The following is a 20,930-nucleotide window of genomic DNA, read 5'->3' on the forward strand; positions in this document are numbered from 1 at the left end:
ACATCGGGGGGCTTCTGCCTCCAGGAAGAGGGGAGGCAGGGGATGACCACCGGGAGTGTCTGCACCCGGGGGATCGGGGTGACCACTGGGGTGTCCGCACCGGGGCGAGGGGGTGGCAGGGGATGTCCGTGGAACGGGGGGATGTCCGTGAGCCGGGGATGGGGGTGAAGGTGAGCGTCCTCGGCACGGGGCCGGGGCCGTGCGTGTTCAGGGGATGCCCGGGCCGGGGGCGGGCAGCCAGGGCTGCGCGGGGCCGGGGGTGCCCGGGGGATGCCCGGGGCGGGGGCGGGCGGTGGGCCCGGCGCTGCCCGCGGCTCCTCCCCGCGCTGCGGTAGCTCCGCACCGGGGCCGCGCCCCCCCCCACCCCCCCCGCGCCGGGCAGGGCCGGGGGGGCGGCCCCGCAGCCAGCCGGCCCAGGGGGGGGCCGCGCCGCAGCCCCCGCCACCTACCCGCACCATCCGGGGGCCGCCGTCGCGCTGCCGGGCGAGCGGGGCCGGAGCCTTCCTCCTCCTCCTTCTCTCCCTCCTCCTCCTCCTCCCTCCCCGCCCCCGCACCGGGAGCGTCCCCGCCGCAACGCCGCCGGTGCCCCGGGCGAGGGGAGGAGGCAGAGGAGGAGGAGGAGGAGGCGGGGGCGGTGGCGATGGGGCCGGGGCGCTGCGGGCTGCGAGGAGGAGCCGTGCCCGGCCGGAGTGGGGCTGCGCCGGGGGGCCGCGGGGGGGATGCCCGTGCTGCTCTGCCGTAGGCGCCGCCCGCCCGCCCCGCTCCCGGGCTTTATTTTTTATTTTTTTTAATTTTTTTTTTTTTTAATTTTTAGAAACATTTTTTTTTTTGCTTGCCTTCCAAAAATACCCATCGCACCCCACCTCCACCCCCCAGCCCGCCACCCCCGCAGCGCATGAGGCCGGGCCGGGCGCGGGCCCCGCGCTCCCGCTGCCCGTCACCGCCGCCCCGCGCCCCCCGCCCCGCAGCCCGGCCCCCCGCCCGGAGCATGGCCCCCGGCAGCGCGACGGAGCCAGAGCGAGGGTGACCGCCCGCGGGGGACACTGTGCTGCTGCCGCTGGCCTCGAAGGACTTTTATTATAATTACCATCATTGTTATTGTTATTATTATTATTATTGGGGTTTTAATTTTTTAATTCTTTCGCGGGGCAGCGGTTTTTTCCTCCTCCTTCGGCGCGGTGGAAAACACACGTTTTAGACCAAAATCCCAAACCAACCCATCCATCCTCTTTGCTTTGCGCTTCGCAGCAACTTGGAGCCCGTTAATTGCACTTGGCGATGGTAGGTCCCATGACACTTTCGTTTTCTCTTCTACTTCCCCCCTCTCCCCTTCACCCCCCCGTGTGCGTGTGTTTGCGGGTGCCCCCACGAGCAAAAGTTGCTGCCGGGGAGGGGGCGGCGGGGCGAGTTTAATACGGCGTCGGAGCGGGGGGGCGCGGGGCGGCGGGGGCGGGCGGGGGGAAGCTGCCGCCGTCTCTCCTCCCCCTGCCCAGCCGCCCCGCGGTACCGGGGGGCGGAGGCGGCGGCGGGAGCCGCCTGGCGGGGAGGTCGTGGCGCGGTGCGGGGGGAGCCTCCGCAGCCCGCGGAGGGCTGGATGGAGCTGAAAATGGCCGCTAAAAAAGGGGCGGAGAGGCCGCCAGCCGCACCGACTTGAACTTGGAAGTGACGCCCGGGAGGGTCGCGCTCAAGTCCGCGCTGCGCGGGGCCGCCCTGCCCGTAGCGGGGAGGGAGGGGGGAATCACAGCCGTCCTCGATGTGAGAATAAAGGCATCCCCCCGGCCCCGCCGTGCGGGGCTTCTCCTGCTTCTCCTCCTGGCAGGCCACGGGGGGAGCGCGGCGGCGCGGCCCGAGCCGCCCCGAGAGGATGCGGGATGCGGGAAGCGGGCCCACCCGGCCAAGTTTGCGCGGAGCCGCCGCATCCCGCGGGGACGGGGATATCCCTGTGGGAGGAGTGTGCGGGGTCAACCCCAACTCCGGGCGGGGATCGGCCGCGGGGGCCGGCAGAAGTTGAGAGTGAAAATCAGTTGTGCGGGGAGAGGCGCTGCGGGGGCTCGTCCCCGCAGAAGAAAAGAAAGGGAAAAAAAAAAAAAAAGCCAAAAAAAAGCGGTTTTCTTCTTTTTCGGGGGGAGCGAGGCAGCGCGGAGACGCGGCTCCGCGCCGGGAGCGGCCGCGCTGCGGGGTCAGATCCCCGCAGGAAGCGGCGACCCCCGGTGCGGGAGGGGAGCGGGGCGCGGCTCCCCCCAGCCCGGGAGGTGCCCGGGGATCCCCTTTGTGTTCCGCCCGTGGCGCTCCCCGCGCGCTCTCTAATTAGCGTCATTAGCGCCCGCGATCGGCCGGGGCCGGGGGGGTGCGGAGCGAGAACTTGCGGTTTGGAGTTTGCCGGGCGCAGGCTCCGCTTTTTTAATCACCTCCTCTCTTTGTGCGGGGGGCTTGCGGAGCCCCTGGGGCGAGGGGGGGCGCGGGTCTGCCCGTGGCGCTTTCCCCCCCCGTGGTACCGTGATGCTGCCGGTCGTTAAATAACGCGGGGGGGCGGAATAAGTGTCTCCGCGGGATGAGCGGGATGCGGCGGGGGCAGCGCGGGGCCGGCGGGGCGACCCCCTGCACTGGGGCTGGGTGCGGGGGGTAACACCACCCCCATCCCCCCGCGCCGGGGCCGTTGCCCAGAAGTTGCACATGAATCTGCAGGGTTTTTTCTCTCTCCTCGCCGTATTGGCTCAGTATAGTACAAAAAATATAAAAATTAAAAAAAATAAAATCCCCAAAACACCCAAAGCCGGGTGCGCTCGGCGCTGGCCGCGCCGGGGCCAGGGGGGACTCGCCGTCCCACGGGGGGGCACTTCCCTCCCCCGGCCCCCCTGTCCCGCAGCGCCTCGGCCCTGCGAGCCAAAGGGGGTTCCTACATCTTTAAATGGGATGTAATATTTTGGGATGGGCTTTTTTCATAACGTCACTTCATTCCTCGCTCCTTTTTTTTTTCCTTCTTCTTTTTTTTTTTTTTTTCATTTTCTCATTCTTTCTTTCCTCTCTCTCTCCGCTGCCCGGGTCTCGGATGGAGCCGCTTCCCTTCTAACTTCCCCGTCGCCGGTGCCTGCAGGCTGGGTGCGGACCCCCGAGCCCCCGGGGCGAGGATGACCCTTCTGCCTCTTTAAACCGCCCCCCCCAAGCCCCCAAACAAACAACAACAACAAAAAAGCGCTTTATTTTCCGGGGGGGGAAATTTTGCTTTTTTTTTTTTTTTTTTTTTTTAGGGTTGGTTTGTTGTGGTTTTTTTGTTTTGGTTTGTTTTTTTTTTTTTTTAATTTTTTGGCGGGGGGGTGGAAGTTGGAATCTTTTTATTTCCTCCTCGGCCCCCCCTCCCGCGGGGCCGCCCCCCCGTGCCCGGCTGCCCCCCCCCGGGCCCCGCAGAGCCGCTCCGGAGGAGAGAGAGAGAAAAAACGCCCGGACTGCTCCAGCCTCCGAAATGACTCAGTAACTTTTACGCCTCGAGTCTCAGCCCTGCAATTAGGCACTTTCCCAGCACGGCTCGGGATGTATTCGTCTCCTCTCTGCCTGACCCAGGTAACCGGGACCCCCCCGCGTCCCCCCCCAATTTGCTCCTTTCGCCGCAACAGACTTTAACAGTTGCAAAAAAAAAAAAAAAAAAAAAAAAAGAGAAAGAAAAAGAAAAAACCAAGAAAACCCAAGAAAAAGCAACACCCCCCTCCCTAAAAATAATCATAGCAGAGAAAGGCAGGTTGGGGCCGTGCGGCGCTGCTCAGAGGAGCCGCGTTCCCCCCTTGTCCCCCTCCCTCGCCTTTTGTAGGGTTTTTTATGGTTTTTCTGGTTCTTTTGGGGCTTTTTCAGCCTTCACTTTCACTTGGGGCGTGGGGGGGTTGGAAGATTGCGTTGTGGTTTGGGTTTTATTTTTTGTTCGCTGCGCCCAGAGGTGGGTGGTGCGGGGAAGCCGGCGGCTTTGGGGGTGAGGGGGACACCGTGGGGTGCAGGGGGTCCTGGGTGGGTTCGGGGAGCCTGGGGAGAGCTCGGCGCTGTGAACTCAGCCTCGGCCATGCTGCTTCTTGCGTAGCATGAAACTTTTTCCTTCCCCCCCTCCCAGCCCAGCTGCACATGGTGGGGTGCAAGAGCTGGGGTGGCACAGGCTTTTTGTCCCAAATACTCTGAGTTTGGGACAATGTGCACCCAGCCGTGCCACGCCGTGCCGGCAGGCGAGAGGGCGGGGAGGGTCGGGCACGGCAGGATGTGGGGGGCACCCCGTCAGTCTCCGAGGCGAGGGGCAATGCCAGTCCTCATCGGGGTGTCGGGAGGTCGAGGGGCAGCCCCGAGCCGTGCATGGGGACACTGGTGTCACCCCAGGCCATGCCGCCGTGGTCCGTTGGCACGCGGCAGGGTGGCCGTGCCAGGGCCCAGAGTGCAGGCAGGAGAGGCGTCTCCGAAATCTCCCCCCAACAACCGGTATGGCCACGGGAGGGAGATTCAGGAACCCCCCCTTGCCCACAGCACAACCACTGCGGCTCTGCCTTTGCTCTGTGCTTATTGATCGCTGATATTTATTTAATTATTGAGCAGGCAGCTTTCCCCTGCTCGTAACCTCTTCCCTGCTGGCAGCCGCTGCCCACTCAGAGCCCAGCCTCGTGCTGCACCCCACGAGGGCTCTGCTGGGCGGAGGGGGTGCTGCTGCAGGACCCCCCTGCCCAGGCACGGCATTCTCCTACTAGACCCCCTCCCTCGGGCTGGAACTGCGGGCAGGGTCTGGCTCCACCTCGGGGCCTTGGGCTCCGCTGCCCGTGGGGGTCTCGTGGCACCCGTGTGGGGTGCGGGGGCAGCGCGGGGTCTGGCCCCGGCTCTCCCTGGGTGCAGCGGGAGGCTGGTGAGGGCACGAGCAGGGCAGGGGCAGGGTGGGCAGCACCAGGGCTGCTCAGATGACCCTGAGGTGGTGCTCCCTGTCGTGTGGTTGACTTGGCGGGGGTCACACCTTAATCTGGCATTTTTTCTTTTCTGTCTTCTTTCTTTTTCTGTATTTTTTTTCTATTTTTTCTTTCTCTTTTTATTTCTTTTTCTCTTTCTATTTTTTCTTTGTGTTTTCTTTCCTTTTTTCTTTCTTCTTTTTCTTTTTCTTTTTTATATTTTCCCTTGCTTTTTTCTTTCTTGCTTGCTCTTTTCTTTCTCTTTTCTCTTTTTCTTTTTTATTTTTCCTTTTTTTTCCTTTATTTTTCCCCCTTTTCTTTCTCTCCCACCTTTCCCATCCTGATTCCATCCATCCCAGGGGTCCCACCAGCTCCCAACCCTCCCAGTCTCCAGCTGGTGCTGGGTTGGCAGCGCCTGTTGTTGCCAGCTCACAGTACTGGTGTGATGTGGGAAGCCGTGCGGTCGCTGGCCGGGCCGGGGCTGGCAGGAGCCCTTCTCCTCAAAAACCCGTGCTGTTCCCAGCACTCCTCCTGGCCGACGGAGAGGAGCTGGTTTTTCCTCCCCGGATACTCTGCCCCATGCCTGGACACGGAGAAGGCTCTGGTGTCCCTCCCCCTCACCCTGGCATAGCCTCAGCTCCGATTCAGCCCGGCTCGGATGGGACCACCATCGTCCCCCACCGCCAGCCCAGCCGTTCCCGTTCCCATCCCACCCGCGCGGCGGGCAGGCTCGCCCGGGCTCGGGAGCTGCGGATGGTGATGTGGATACATTGGAACGTGCGCGGGAGCCGCCCTGCCTTAGCCTTTGCGCATCTCCCCACCGCCACCACTGCCAGCCCCTGGAGCCCGGCACGGCCGCTGGGACCCGGGCGACCCCTCGGGCGGGCGCCCTTCCCAGCCGGAACAGGCCCGAGCTGGAGAGCCCAGCGGCACCAAAATAGCCCTGGCATAGGCATCGCTTGTGACACGCTCCTGGGCACGGCTTCGGCCGTTACTGCCGTCAGGCAAGAGGGTGGCTTTGTGCCTTCCCCAGCTCTGTATCCCTGCTTGGGGACTTCCTCCCGTTTCCGCAGCTCACCTCTGTCCCCACTCGGGGACAGGCCGGGAAGTCAAGAGGGAGCTGCCCAGATTAGCAGGGAAGCAGCACCGGAACCGCCGCCACTCACGAGGCCTCACCCTGCCCACGGGGAAGCGGGAGGGGGGGTGGGTCCGGCTGCCAGGGCTCCAAAATAACCCTGGAGCTGAGCACCTGCCAGGGACCTGCACGTGTGTCCCCTGAGAGCTGCTGCCGAGGAGCCGAAGGGATTTCCAAAGCTGTAATGGTTATCCCTGGCTCCTGGATCTGCAATGGGGGGAGATTTGGGATACTCCTGGTGGGAGAAAATGTGCAAATTTTATGGCTGGTGATGCTCCTACAAACCTTTGGCTCGTGCCTGGCACTTGGCAGTGCCCCAGTGCACCCTCAGCCCCCCACCCTGGTACCCGCAGGATGAGAATGAGCTGAGATGGGCCCCAGCCTCCAGGGCAGCTGGAATCATGGAAGCCGGGCATCCCACCGGGGTCTGCTCAGAGACCCTCTTCCCTCTCCCAGGCTCCACTCTTGGGATACAGAGCTGATTTTGGGACGGCAGAGGCGATGCACCCGCGCTGCCTGACTGAGAGCCGGTGGCCAGGCATGAACCCCCGTGTGTGCCATAGGCAGTGGCTCAGGATCTGAGGGGCGTCGGGAAACACCTGACTAAGCTGGCCTGGCACCAACCTCAGTACCGGCGAACGGGCACAGCACAGGGCCCAGGGCATGGAGCCGGGCTGCCAGAGGCATTGCAGCCACGTGGCAAGGTCACAGCTACATCTCCAGGCATCCAAGGGGATCCCACTTCTCCCCAGCCACGACTGGGCTCCACACATCACTCGGCTGCCACCGCTGCTGCAGGCACGTGGCTGGAGCAGGGAGCTACCTTCTGGGCACATCTCGTGGGGCATCCTTTGGCAAACCCCCTTCCCAAAACCGCCGAGGGTTTTCAGCGCCGGTGCTCACCCCCTCCACCAGTAGCTCTGGCGAACTGGTTTCCAGCCGGGAGCTCAGATCGGCTGCCAAAGGATGGGAGCAGCAAGCCGGGCATGGCGGGGGAAGAGAGGGAAGGTTGCAACATACTTTCAATTCTCCCATCTGCTGAGTATTGTTTGGGAAAAACAATGAGGCTGTTCTTTAAATGCAACCTTCGGGAGATCCTCGCTTTCCCCGCGGCGCCCGCCGCGCCGTGCCCGCCTGCCCTGGCGAGCCCTGCCCCACCGCTCGCGCCCGCTGCTCCTGCCTGATCCCATCTTAAATCCTCGCCTGGTAAAAACAGATCCCGTTTTCAGTGAGGTTTCTGAAGCTTGGATCAGAGGGCTGGAATGGGCATGCGGGGAGGCGGGTGGGATAAAGCCAGCTGCACAAGGGGCTGCTGGCTGACGCTCGTGCTGTGCCGTTCTCCCCCTCATCACCTTGAACTTGGCTGGGGCATCGTGCAGTAAATCAGGCACCCTTTTCCGAGGTACCCGCCGATTCCTTCCCTCCCTGGGCAGCTTTGCCCTGGCTGTGGTTCAGGTCCCCCATGCCCGCGGCTCTCTCCGTACCGGGGCAGGGAGTGATCCCACCGCGCGCCCAGCGCTGCGGGTGTGTGCACGCCTTTGCAGATTGCTGAACAAAGCCCAGCTGCCAGGGCCCAAAGCGATGCCCGGAGCTCATGGAGCCACTGGGAATAGCTCCCTTCGGTGCTTTTCTATTCCCGTGAGCCTCGGAGGGCTGGGGATGGATGCTGGGAGTGGTAGTCTGATCCCATTTTGACCCGTCGGTTTTCCCCCCTTGCAGGGGTGGCTGCGGCATGGCCAGCGTGGCCGGGGCAGTGCCCGCGTGGGAGGCTCGCTGGGCAGAGGAGCCATAGCAAGGGCCAGCCCAGCCAGCCATGCTGCTCTTATCAAGACACAGCAAAGAGCGGGAAAGGCGGCTCCCTGAGGAGCCCTGGGCAGCCCTGGAACAGGGAGCTTGAGCCCAGGGGAGAACTGCCACGGTGGCACCGAAGGATCTGTCCTGACCCAGGGCTGTGCATGGCAGGGGAGGGTCTGAATGGGGAATTGGTACTCACAGGGAAAGGGAGGAACAGTGTCTCCTGCCTTTGGAGGTGGTGGAAGCAGGTCTCTGCAAGACAGGGCTCTCTTGGAATGGCCCCAGGGTCAAGGACAGCTTGCCCTGTCTGTTCACCAGCCTTCTTTGCCTGATGCTGCCTGTGCCAGCCGTCCCTGTGCATGGCCCCTGGACACTTCCCTGCAGCCCAAGGGGTGCCCATTGTCCCCTCATCACTCCCATTGTGCCTGCACCTGTTCTACGTGCAAGCCAAGCCCTTGGTGGCAGAATGGGGATGGTGATGGTGATGGTGATGGGGAGCATCCCTAGAGTCCCTTACTGGAGGGGAAGAAAGAGAGATGTGGAGGAGGTAAAATCCCTCCCTGTGAGGCTGGCATGCTGCCTGCCACCCCCGGCCGTGCTGTGGCTCCTCTGTGCAGGGATGGTGGTGCCAGCACTGAGCACCTCCGAGGGGGCTGGCTGCCTGTGGGAGGGGGCTGGGGGAGCTCCTATCCCCATCAGTCCTTGCACCCAAGCTGGGAAGTGCAGGAAGGGCCTTGGGGTGGCAGGGATCTGCTCCTTGGGGACCCATGGGGAGAGGATTTCTCCCACAGCACCTTGAGGTGTGCCGGGCAGGTCGAGGCAGGGTGGCGAAAGCGATGGGAGCAGCTCAGCATCAGTGGGTGCTGAGCCCTGCCAGAATCGTGTGGCATCACTGGTGATGTCCCCACGGCATGGCTGAGGGCTGCTGGTGGGGCTGAGTCTGAGTGGGGCAAAGCCTCATGGTGGGCCAGAAGTGCCCAGTGCCAAACCCTCATGGATTTTGGGTTCCAAAGCATCTTTGGAAGCACCAAATTGGTGCAGGCAAAAGCCTGAGCTCAGCCTCCCTCCCTGCCCTGGCAGCTGGATACCCTGAGATCTCACCCTCGAGGAGGGGATGCAGACCCCTCTGACATGCCAGCTGCAGGGAGGGGATGCACAGGGTCCCCCCAGGCATCCTGGGGCCTGGCTCACACCCGGGCGGGCGGCTGGGCTCGCCATCCGTCACGTCGGCCCTGGGCAGGCATCCCCCGCGGCCGGGCGCTCTGTGCCAGCTTGGCCGGGACCCAACGCCCTGCGCCGGCCGCCAAGACCCGGAGCTTCCCAAGTCCTGGAGAGGAGCTGGGAAAGGATCCCGTGGCTCAGGTGCGGCAGCGCTCACGCGCTGGGGGACCTGGGGCCAGCCACTGCCAAGGATTGATTTCTCGGTTAACTCACCACTGCTCTAAAAGTGCATTAATCCTCCTTCCCCGGCCAGCAGCCAGCACTGAGCAGCATTTTGGGCAAAATCCCCAGGTCTGGGCTTCAGGCTGCCTGCTGTGGACGTTGCCCTCCCTGCCACTGCCATCACTCCGGCAGCACTGCCTGGCACCGGAATGCCAGGATCCGGCCCTCCTGCTGACCCCTCTTCCCTGGGAGCTTATTCAAGTCCATAGCCAGGTGGATTTTTTTCAAACTGGGGTTTTTATCTTGTTTTTTAAGAAGGCTTTTGCTCTCCTTGCAAAGGGCCCCTGCATTCCCTTTGCGGGGAAACGGTATTTGACCGGCTGTTGTCCAAAAAAAACCCCCAACATGTTTCTGATCACGAAAAACCAAGAAATATTTTTGCTTTCAAAGGAAAAAAAAAAAGCCCACGAGAGAGAAATGTTGATTTTCCACCCAGACATTTCCCCTTTTTCCAAACCAGCCCCGAAAAAGAGAGGCACCACTGCTCCCTCCTTGCCCCAGGATGCCATCCTAGGGATACAGTCCTCTCGGGGACACAGTGGATGTCACCCAGGGCTCATCTGGGTGCTGGCAGGTGGTGGCAGCGCCAAGTGTGTGCCCCCCTCTCTGCTCAGACCCTCTTTTCCAGCTGCTCCCACATTGCACAGGCACGTGGGGCTGCCGTGAGGACGGCGAGTGCTGGTGACCTGCTCGCTGTCCCCAGGGAGCCACCCATCACTCTGTGTTGCAGAGCCGCCGCCGCCAGCCCGCCTCGCCCCGCTGCCACAGGCGACGAGGCCGCTTGGTCCCACGGTTGCCTGGCGGGAGCTGTGATGTGCCGAATCCTGCACCCCCTCCTGCCGTCCCTGGCTGCTGCCCAGCGATTTGGGAAAGCGAGACGGCGCGGGCTGAAATGTGACCCCCGCCACGCTGCGCCGCAAAATCTCCTTTAGTAACCTGTGCGCCAGGACAGCGAGCGCGCGGTGTGAATACCAATGAGGGGAAAAGTGCCGAGTAAAGGGTTTTTGATGGAAATGGCATCGCATGAGAAAGAGAGCGGGAGCGAGCGGGCCAGTGCGCGCCTGGAGCCTGCGCTGTGCACGGGCACGGCGGGGCACACACGTGTGCGCACCTGTGGCCCGTGAGGTTTGAGGCTGAGCATGGCAGGGTGCCAGGGTCGTGCCACCCCGGCGAGCACGAGGGCGATGGGAATGGGGATGATGAGCGGAGGGGGCTGCAAAGCAGCAGTTGAGGGGACACATGGCAAGGGGTTGCCACGGGCAGCGTGTCCGCAGGGACCGAGGCACTTCCGTGGCACAGCGTGGCCCTGGCCACAGGGAACGGCTCCCGTCTCCCGGCGCAGTGCGCTGCTGATCAAAGGCGCAGGCGGGGAGGGAGCGGGCCTGTGTGAGCAGCGCCCTGGCCGCGCGCCACCCCACCTTCCCGCTCCGCTCCCCCGGGAGTTTGTTAAACAAATTTCTCTAATTGCACAAGCCAAGGAGTTTGTTGGAGAAAAAAGCCGGGGAAATTCCCCTCCTCTGGGCCACCCCTTACCCGCTTCCCCCGGGGCAGCCGGCGCAGAGCAAGCAGGTCCTCCCCACGACCCCCGGCTCTGTGGGAGGCTGTGACCCCGACGCCTGCGGGGCACAGCTGCGGGGTGTCCTCATGTCACCCCTGCCTATGCAAGGACGTCCCCTGCTCGACCTCGTCGCAGCGGGGTCACACACATGCCCGCCCATCCAGCCCCGGGGTCAGACCCTGTCACCTAAGGCGGTGACAACCCAGCACCGCCGTCTGTCCTTCCCGGCTGGCCTTCTCCATCGCTTGGCTGAACAGCCCTGGAAACGGCCTTTGTGAGCCTCCCGTGGGCAGCCCCTGACACTGAATCCCGTCGGATTAGCGAATGTACGGGATAAAAGCCTCAGCTTGGCGGCAGTTCTGTGCCGGGTGGGGGCTGAGGCGGTGGCCCTGCCAAGAAGGGACGATGCGCGGCCGGGTCCTGCCCCAGCTCCCGCTGAGGTCATGGCTATAGATAGCCCGGGAGGGTGCAGCGCCGAGGGCAGGATCCTCGTGCCCTTGCCAGCTGCACCGGGAGTCCTGTGGGCACCCGCTGCCTGGGAGGAGACGCTGCCAGGGCGCTGGGGCTTGCTGATGGATGGGTTGGCTGGGCCAGCTGCTAGCCATCGCCAGGTGACAATATGGTGCTGCAGGGTGTGATCCTACACCTGCAGGGATGCTCAGACCCACCCACTCTCCATCCTCCGTGATGAGTGGGGTCCTGTACCCTCTACTGACGCAGTGACCTGGGGTGGCTTTTTCTGTTGCTCCCCACCATGTTTCCTTCTTCCACTGCTCCCAAGCAAAAGTTGGGCTGGGGCACCCCCATCCCCAGTGTGCACCCATGGGTGCCAAGCTGCGGGGCTGGGGAGTGCAGGGCCAGGTTTGCCCCCTCCAGCCGTCCAGAGTGGGTGCTCCCCACAAAGCTAGGCAGGCCTGTGTCATGGGTGCCCCCGCCAGCCCCACGGGGCCCTGGAGCGCCGGGGTGGCTGGGGAAGGCGTTGTTGATGAGGGCACTAAAAATAGAGTGGAACTGGGATCTTAATGGGACTTTGTGGGAAACCTGGAAACATTTTCTCATCCCCATAAACGAGTCCAGATGCATTAACGATGACTGCATTGCATCCTGAGGTACCGCCGGAGGGAACTGGGACGCGCTCACCAGCTTCCTTGCCTTGCGGTGGGGAATTGGTTGGAGAAAGGAGTCACCAGCAGCAGCCAGGGCCGAGGCATGACCTCCTTGTCCCATGTGGGGACAGGGACAGGAGCTTGCCTGGCATCACTTTGGTGAGGACTTCAGTCCCCATCCCACGATCTCTGTTCCCAGTGCTCCCAGCTCTGCATGTGGTGGGCAGTGTGCAATGTGCATGGGCTGGTCATGGCACCTTGGGAGCTTTCTGGAGCCCCCCAGGCCCTGAGGTGGTCAGGGCGGAGGATGAGGTGATGCACGATGTCCCCCAGTCAGTGGTGCCATCGAGCACCCTGCAGTGGCATCGAGTTGGTGGGATCCAGCCTGTCGAGGGGTTTTCCAGTTCTGCCGTGGAGTTGGTGACTGGGGTATTGGCTCCTGAAGTGCCCGACCCCATTGGGGGACCTTGGACTCCCCCAGGGAATGGCTCGGGGCCAGCCTGGGCAAGTAGCCCAGGGCGGGTGGCTGTTAGAGCCCACGTCACGAGGCAGGTTGGCACGGCCTTCTCCGTGGTATGGCAGTGTCACTTAGCAGTCACAGCAGCAGCCCGGGAGGCAAGGACAGTCCCGCCCCGGGCCTCAGTTTACATCCAGGTGGGGAACAGCACCCGGCACGGGAGGAAGGCACTTGCCCCCTGCGCCAGCCCGGGCTGCTGACCCATCATGTGGGGGACAAGGGGACCAGCCACAGCCACCAGCCTCCACGTCGGGCACTGCCGGAGCCCAGCGTCCCGAACAGAGTCCCTTTGTGCAGGTCAGCCCCCACCCACTTCTGTCGCTTGGGAGGCATCCAAAACCCTCCCGAAATAGGACCCAGCCAGGTTCAGCCTTTGAATCTCCCCAGGAAGGCTCTGCTGAGCTGCCGAAAGCGGATGAACACTCCCATTCCACCCCGTTGAACCAGTCCCATCCTTCAGCAATCGGGGTGCAGGGCCTGGCCAGACTCAGAGCTGACCCTTCTGGGACACCCCACCCCCTTTGATTTCCAGGGAGGGCCTATCACCACCCCGTGCCTCAGTTTCCCCACCTCTGTTAGGAGGGTCCCGGCAGGTTGTCCCGAGGGCCCAGGGAGCCGATGAGATGCTGGAGGAGGGGCTGAGCCTTTGGCATATCCACGGCACAGCAAAGGCACTGGGGCTGTGGGGGGAGGAGGGGCCATGAACTCTTCACCCCCAGGGCGCTGGAGTGGCCGATCCTCCTGCAAGGTCGCCGACTCCACGGCAAAAGGCCAGGGCTATTTTTAACCACAGACTTGCTCCAAGGATTGGGTTTGCAGCAGGGTGAGCCCTGCAAGCCCATCACGGCACTGCCCATCATGGGGTGTAGAGATACCCCCAGTGCCAATCCCCCCAGCAGACACCCCCAGGAGGGAGATGGGGACACTTCTCTGCACCCCTATACCTTTAATGGCACATGATGTTGGGGAATTAATCCCCCTCGGAAAGGCCGGGACAAAGCAGGCAGGGCTAAAAATATATTGGGAGGGAAATAAAATCTCCTGCGTCAGGGGCTAAAGCCAGGCTCAGAGCCCTGGGCTTGGCCCGGGGGGGCTGGGGGACCCCTGTCTGGCAGCACCCCCTCCCCAGAACGAACATGGTGCTCCTAGACCCAACATGGTGCTGCCATCTCCTGCCTCAGTTTCTCTCTGAGCTCCTGGGAACCACCTCCATCCCTGCGTTACATCCTGGCAGCTCTCAGGCTGAGACCCTGGGTTCTGGGGTGGGCAAAGTGCTGGGTCTCGGGCACTGCAGCCCCCATTATGTGTACCAGGACCAGGGCTGGGGGGGGACAGGCCACCCCCAGGGCCCCACGCTGACACAGGGCAGGGTGGAGGAGCTGGCAGCACCAGGACCTGTTGGCAAAGCTTTTTTTTTTTTTCCAGTTCCATAAAACATTTCCCTTCCTTGGAGCCCCGGGGGGGTTTCGGCTGGGAAGCCACGTGGCTCTGGTGCTGCTGGCCACGGGATGCTTCCCAGGATGAGGGGACATCTCCTTGGCCATGGGCTGGGTCCCCTCTGGGCTTGCCCCATGCTGCTTCCAGACCTCTCCCAGACCTCAACAGCCACCTCTTCTGTGGGCAGGCCTGGCAGGTGTGACATGCCTCAGTTTCCTTATTTTTGGAAAGGCAGCGCCTCACCCTGGGGGCAGGTGGGGTCATCCTGGGAAAGTGGCTGAGCCGTCGGCTCCCAAACCCCAAGGGGGATGCGCAGAGACAGCACCTGGGGAAACTGAGGCACCTGAGGAGTCCAAGTGAGTCTTCAGGGAGGCAGCCAGTGGCCCTGGGTTCTCACACCATCCAGTCTCCCTCACCAGAGCGCTCTTGGCTCCTCCACCACTCAGTGATGGCCGTGCTGCTGCTGGATACCATCCCTGGGGTATCCGTACCCCTTCCCTGCAAGCTGGGTATGCTGCTCCCCAGTTTGGGGTGCATTTAGGAAACCAGGGGACCGGCAATGCCAGTTGTTGCTGGGGTGGGGATGCACACAAGCAGACCAGAGGCAGTGCTGGGCACGGTGTCGGGGCACGTAGTGTGCCGCCGGAGAAGCCCCCTCCGGCTCCATCCCACCTGGGCCACCCCCAGCTGCCGTCTGCGGGGCGGGCTGTGCTGGCTGGCGGGGGCCCAGGCAGCGCTGGCACCGGAGCCCGGGGCTGCCAAGAGAGCTGCTTTTCTTCCTGCTGTTTTCCAAAGCAACTGGCAGGTTCTCTGCTGCCGTGGCCTCCTGTGACCCGCGGCCTCGGCGCGCTCCCCGCGCCCCCGCTCGCAGCCGCAGCACCTGCGAGGGCGAGCGCCGGCATCGCTCCCGCCCCGGCACGTAGGCGCGGGCAGGTGGGCACCGGCCCGGCACCCGGGGGCGGCGGGACCTGCCTGCTCCAGGGTGGCTCAGAGGACCCGGCGGGGCGTTTTTGGGCTGCGCCAGGTGTGGGGAGCCCAGGGCGGCTCAGTGAGGGGTGGGCGGTCACCGTGGTCCCAGGTGAATGGTGAGAAGCAGGGGCTGTATTAGGCCATCCACCCCCTCCTGGGCTGATCCTGAGTGGGGCTGAGCATCGTGGCAGTAAATGAGGGATGGAAGCCTCTCTCTGCCCCATCTCTGCTCACCCTCACACCAGAACCCGTAGTGGGAACAGTCCAGCCCACCCACAGCCCCCAGCCACGTGTGGACGTTGGCTGGAGGATGCTCTTGGCTCTGCCAGGGAAAAGGCGACAGGATCTGCAAAGGAGCTGTGAGGTTGCGCGGTGTCCTGCCTTCCCCTCCACCTGTGCCAATGGTGCCAGCCAGGTGTCCTGGGCTCCGAGGCTCTGTGCCCTGGCATGGGCTGTAGGAGGGGTTTTGCAAGCAAGGTGCTGGGTCAGCTAGGAACTGAGGGGAACGTGGCTGCGACAGCGTGTTCTGCCCCACAGGCAGCTCTGTCGTAGGGCCAGGTGTGCACAGGCAAGGCCAGCACAGCTCGTACCCGCCCTGGGAGCCTCAGCTGCCCCAGAGGCTCCTCGCTGCCCTCACCCCAGAGCAGCGCTGCCACTCTCCCCGGCCAGGGAAGCCGCGTTCTGATGCGGAGCAGGCCGGGATGCCCGGCCGCGCCACACCGGCGAGCAGCAAAAATTATGAATAAGTTCTTGTTAATAAATACTTTATGATGAATCCAAATAGATTTCCTCCTCTGGAGCAATTATTGTAAAATGGGCTCTAATAGGGTGCAGGGCGGCCCCGGGAAGGGCTGGGTGCCTTTCAGGGCCTAAGTGCCTCCTTCCATCCCCTCTAATGAGCACTTCCCAATCATTTGCATCTGTCTCGGCAACAGGTCTCATTACCAGGTTAACTCATTACCCAGAGCCGCTTCGGCGAACAGTTATAAGTGGCTACCGGAGGCTCTGCGATCCATGCCAAGGGCATCTGCGGGCTCTGGTGAGGGGAAAGCACGTCGTCCGCACTGTGCCCCTTTTGGGTACCGGGATTTTCAGGATTACCAGAATCTCTGTAGTCGCATCACCCCCTGCCGCCGCGCCAAGGCTTCCCATGGGGGCACGGAGCCCGGCGCCCGACTTGCCAGCCCCTGCCCGGGCTAGCAGGGCCGCGGGGAGAAGGACCTGGCAGGAGCGGCGGCCGTGGGAGCCGGCAGCGGTTCGGAGGTGTGTGGCTGCTGGAGGGGCGGTTGAGCATAATTCCATGAAGTAAATCCTGTGTGGTCCCTGCAGGTCTGGGATGCAGGGAGGCTGTCCTGCGTCGCGCCCTGCCCGCTGTGGGGATGGCATCCCGCTCCTCCCCGCAGCCGAGGCCGTGCTAGTGGGGAGCAAAACCCACTGCCGAGGTGTCCGACCCCTCCCGTCCTGCTTCTCTTTCTCCGCCCCTCATCCCAGCGCCTCCCCCGTGAAAACTGCTCGGGAATTTCCTGAGGAAACGTTTTTTTTCATTGGAAAATTCAGGCTGTTTCACTGAGCCCGACCTGTTTGGACAAGGTGCTGGAGCGGCGGATGCTCAGAGGGTGGCCAGCCAATGCCGCGGAGCCCGTGCCAACTGTTGTGTCCCTGCGTGGCACAGAGCATCCCCCCCTGTCCCCAGGGTGGAGGGTCCCTAGAGTGCAGAGCCCCAGTGCTGCCGAGCCGGTGGCAGAAGCACGGGAAGAGGCAGCGCCTCAGCTGTGCCCATTCCCACTCCCTGGCAGTGCCAAACCCTGGGCTGCGGAGGAGTTAATCCTACATGGTATGCCCAGCTTCACACAGAGCATCCCTCCTTCCTCTCCCCACTCCACCGCAAAACAGAGCCGGGCTTGACCCGTGCCTCAGTTTCCCCTCACAGCACCTGGAAGGGAAAGCCAGAGCTCTAGCAGCCCCTGGAAGGGGGGTACAGGGGGGACCGGAGCGGGGCCGGCAGCACCCGACGCAGGCGTGCTCCTGCCTGGGTTGCAGGGCTTTACAAGCCTGGGCTGGATGAGGCCCAAGCACAGGCTCTGCTGCCAGATTCCCATCCGGAAATGCCCCGGGAGCAGCCTCGTCTGGGGTATTGCAGCACGTCTCTGCTTCCCAGCCCCGCAAAGGAAAAACAGCAGGAGAAACACTTAACCAATCCTTTGCCGGCACTTCGGCTGCTGGATGGGGGGAACCCGGTGGGAACCTGGGACTGGGATGGACTGAGAGTGCATCCCTGCGTTGCCTTCCCGAGTGGATCGAATATGAAGCTGGCTGGTGCCAGCCGGGATGGTGTGCCCAGCCGAGAGACTTACTGGCTGCACATCTGGGGACGGTCCCCAAGTCCTGTAGCGTGTCCCCTCAGTCCCCAACAGCAGCCGCTCCCGTATGGTTGTCCTGGTGCCCCCCAGCCGCCCTCGCCTGCCCTGCTAAAGCGGCTTAACCGCGGCATCGCGGCGCGGGATAAGCTGGGCGGGAGGGAAAGTTGGCGAGGGGCTGATTGGCTTTGGGAGCAGCTCCCGGCCTGCCGTAATCCCGGGGAAAGTGGGGGTGGGCCTGCGAATGGCTTCGGGGGCACCGAGGGCTTCAGGGGCTTCTGCACGCAGCGGGTTTTGGGAAGGTCTCAGTTGTGGGTCCAAGTGAGAGCTAAGCCTTTATGGCACCGTGGAGGGGGAGGGCACAGAAACTGGGGTTTGCTGCTGCCATCCCGAGGCAGAGCACCAAGCACCCCCGGTCCCCACAGTGAGCACAAGCAGCACCCAAGGGTGCTGCCTCACCCAACCCGGGTAACCTGGTTCCTGCCACTCTTCCCTGCAGTGGTGGCTGGAGTGACACTTCGCAAGCGGGAGGGCAGGGATGGGGACAATGGCGTGGTGTCCCCCTGCCCTGCCGCCGGCTGCCTGGAGAGGGTGGCAGGGACAGGGGATGGCAGCAATTTGTCGGGCTCGTCTGAATAACCGGCCACCAAGGAAGATCAGCCGCCCACCGCCCCGGCCAAGTATTGTTTTTGGAACTCACTGCTGCTTTTTTCGGCTCCTGTCTTACTTTTCTTTGACCTTCTTCCCTGATTTAAGACACATGCCCAGCCCTTGCCCAGCTGCACTGAATTAGCGGCTGCTGCTGGGGAGGGAAGCGGGAGCCAGGCCCTGTGGCCACCCCGGGAGCAGCCGGCAGGGACAGGTCCTCCAGGCAAGGATGGGTTCCCCTGGCAGGCTGAGTCCCCTCGGCAGGGATGGGTCCCCAGGGTCAGGATGGGTTTGCCAGCAGATTTGGGGCCCTATGGGTACAATGGGTTCCCCAATTAGGGGACACTCTGCTGTCCCTTGTTGGGCATGGGGGGCTGGCAACACCTGTGCAGTCACAGCTCTGGGTCCATAGAGGGGCTGGTGATTCCCAGGGATGGCAGGGTCTGTGCAGTGCAGAAGGGTCAGTGCTTGTGGGGAATTTTGGGGGTTAGTGGGGCTGTGCCAGGGGTTTGGGCTGGCAGTTACTAGTGTCTGTGCTGGACTGGGGAACATTGGGGTCTGTGCTGCAATGTCTGTGCCAGGTCACAGCAGAGTCTGTGTCAGGGTCACTGGTTCAGGGGACACCCAGGGCTGTGCCATGGGACCTGTGCTGACTGTTGACAGGGTTTGTACCCGGGGAGCAGGTTTAGGGTTAATGGGATCTGTGCTGGACTTGGGAACAAGTGGGAGTTAGTGGGGTCTGTATGCAGCCGATCCTTGCTGGGAGCCTGTTTCAGGGGACATTGTTCCCTCCAGGCAGGGTCACTCTGGGACACAGCTGCTTCAGCCATGGAATGGCATTGCTGCTCTGGGATGAGTGTGGCCAGCGCCAGCTTTGGAGTGCTTGCCCCATCCCACAGCCACAGCTCTGTCCTCTCCCAGCTCCTGTGCATGGCCACCTCCTCACCTAGAGCAGCACTTGCCCTCTGCACCCTCCCCAGGCATGACCCTGTGGAATGGCAGTGGCATTTGTCACCAGCCACCCCCCTCTCAGCCCTGACATCCTGCATCAGGAATCCAGCTGAGCTACTTCCTCCTCCTCCTCCTCCTCCCCACAATCATGAGGGACCCCAAGGGCCAAATCCTGCCCTTGGGGACCAGCTTGGTGCTGCCCTGCCTACACATGGGGATGCTCAACCCTCTGCCAGCTGCTTTCCAAGCTGTGCTGCTCCTCACCAGGAAGGCTCCCAACACCTTTCCATCCCGTGGGGGGGCTGTGGGTCCCCCAGCCAGGAAGCACTGATTTTTCCAAACTGGAAAAAAAAAAAGGGATGCAGGAAGGAGGGGCCAGGGAGGGAGATGCATTTTCCTTGTTTTCTTTTTGGGGCCGGACTCATCCAGCAGCGCTCGCCAAATGGAAAAAGGCAGTCAGAGCACGCCTTGTGTGTAGGGCCAGGCGCCAGCCGCCGGGCTGGCTGCAACTGGGGCAAACTGGGGGAGTTTCCCGCTGGTCTGTAGGGAGTGGAGAGGTCCAAGGCGCCCACAGCTCGAGCGGGAGCACCCGGCATGCTGGGGGTGTGGGGGACCCAGCACTGGGGTGTTGCGTTCTGGCAGCACCTGACGCCGGCACAGCAGCTCTGGTGGGCACAATGTCAGGTGGGATTTCAGGTGGGATTTCTGCACCTGGTGGGAGCAGATCCTGGCATGTGGGGTTGCGAAGGGGAGGGGCTACAGGTGCTGCCAAGGTGGCCAACCTTGCTCAGCTGCCTGTCCCCCTGTGACATCGCTGGCTCCAGTATGGCCCAGCCACTCCCTGCACATTGTTGGTCTGGGGGAATTGCAGCCAGTGGGATTTACGGAAGTCTGCTGGAATGGGGATAACCTCACTGTGTGGTGAGGGGGTCCCCATCACTGGTGGGCATGTGCCTTTGCCATAGCTTTTCCTTCTGGTTGTACTGGGATACAGCCCGGTGCGAATGAGCCTGGCAGGTCCTCAGGGCTCCCCAGCCACGGCAGGAGGGATCTTTGAGGGACTCGGCCAGAAGTGACCCCCATCCCTCTGCTCCCACAGGATGAATTCCACCCCTTCATCGAGGCGCTGCTCCCACACGTCAGGGCCTTTGCCTACACCTGGTTCAACCTGCAGGCCCGCAAGCGCAAGTACTTCAAGAAGCACGAGAAGAGGATGACGAAGGATGAGGAGAGGGCGGTGAAGGACGAGCTGCTGAGCGAGAAGCCAGAGGTGAAGCAGAAATGGGCTTCACGCCTCCTGGCCAAGCTGCGCAAGGACATCCGGCCTGAATGCCGTGAGGACTTCGTGCTCTCCATCACGGGCAAGAAGCCCTCGTGCTGTGTCCTCTCCAACCCTGACCAGAAGGGCAAGATGCGCCGCATCGACTGCCTGCGGCAGGCAGACAAGGTGTGGCGGCTGGACCTGGTCATGGTCATCCTCTTCAAAGGGATCCCCCTGGAGAGCACTGACGGCGAGCGCCTGGTCAAGTCGGGCCAGTGCACCAACCCCATCCTCTGCGTCCAGCCCCACCACATCAGTGTCTCTGTCAAGGAGCTCGACCTCTACCTGGCATACTTCGTCCGTGAGAGAGGTGAGTGCTCATCTGCCTGTGGGGCAGAGCCTGGCTGTGCACTGCCACAGCCAGCTCCGGAGGGGGTTGTCTTAGCTTTCCCTCTCTATCTCCAGCTGGGGACACTGTTCTGGGACACCCTTTCCTGTTGCAGACCTTCCAGTGCTTCCCACTCTCCAAAATGCCTCTTGGGTGGGTGCCCCCCACCCTGGCCCCTCTCTCCCAGCCAGGACAGATCCCAGCTACCTGGGAGCAGGAAGAGGCAAAGGCCCCCAAGGATGCTCCTGTCTCTGAGCATTCCCAGCATGGAGTTTTGGGGGCTAAACCCAGAGCTAACCCTAGCTGAGGGGAGTGGGTGGGCAATGTGGGCAGGGAAAGGACAGCCTCTTCCCGGTGCATCCCCAAGGGCTGGAGCTGGGAGAGGTCCAGCAGTGCCCATTTGCCATGGGCTACAGTGCCAACCCCTCGATGACAGAGCAGGGACAGGGGCAGCGAGGTCAGCTG

The 20,930-nt window shown here is 62.9% G+C and overlaps 1 protein-coding gene across 5 annotated transcripts in view; it reads left to right on the forward strand.

Moving 5' to 3' along the window:
* The first annotated feature begins 425 nt into the window (after positions 1 to 425).
* The window catches only part of NFIC (nuclear factor I C), a 45,340-nt gene continuing 24,835 nt past the window's right edge, over positions 426 to 20,930 (forward strand). For 3 of the 5 annotated variants that reach the window (XR_014846197.1, XM_085040204.1, XM_085040206.1), the window contains exons 1-2: positions 3,007 to 3,558; positions 19,916 to 20,447. Coding sequence is in view for 4 of the 5 variants with exons in the window: in XM_085040204.1 (XP_084896330.1) it covers positions 3,529 to 3,558; positions 19,916 to 20,447 (562 nt within the window). In the remaining variant the exon portion in view is untranslated. Of the gene's footprint in view, positions 1,282 to 3,005; positions 3,559 to 19,915; positions 20,448 to 20,930 lie in introns of those variants that run through there. The other 2 variants (XM_085040205.1, XM_085040208.1) reach the window with 2 other exon arrangements.

Source organism: Lichenostomus cassidix, chromosome 28 (genome assembly GCF_008360975.1).
Source record: "Lichenostomus cassidix isolate B80296 chromosome 28, HeHo_3.0, whole genome shotgun sequence".
Taxonomy (NCBI): Eukaryota; Metazoa; Chordata; class Aves; order Passeriformes; family Meliphagidae; genus Lichenostomus; species Lichenostomus cassidix.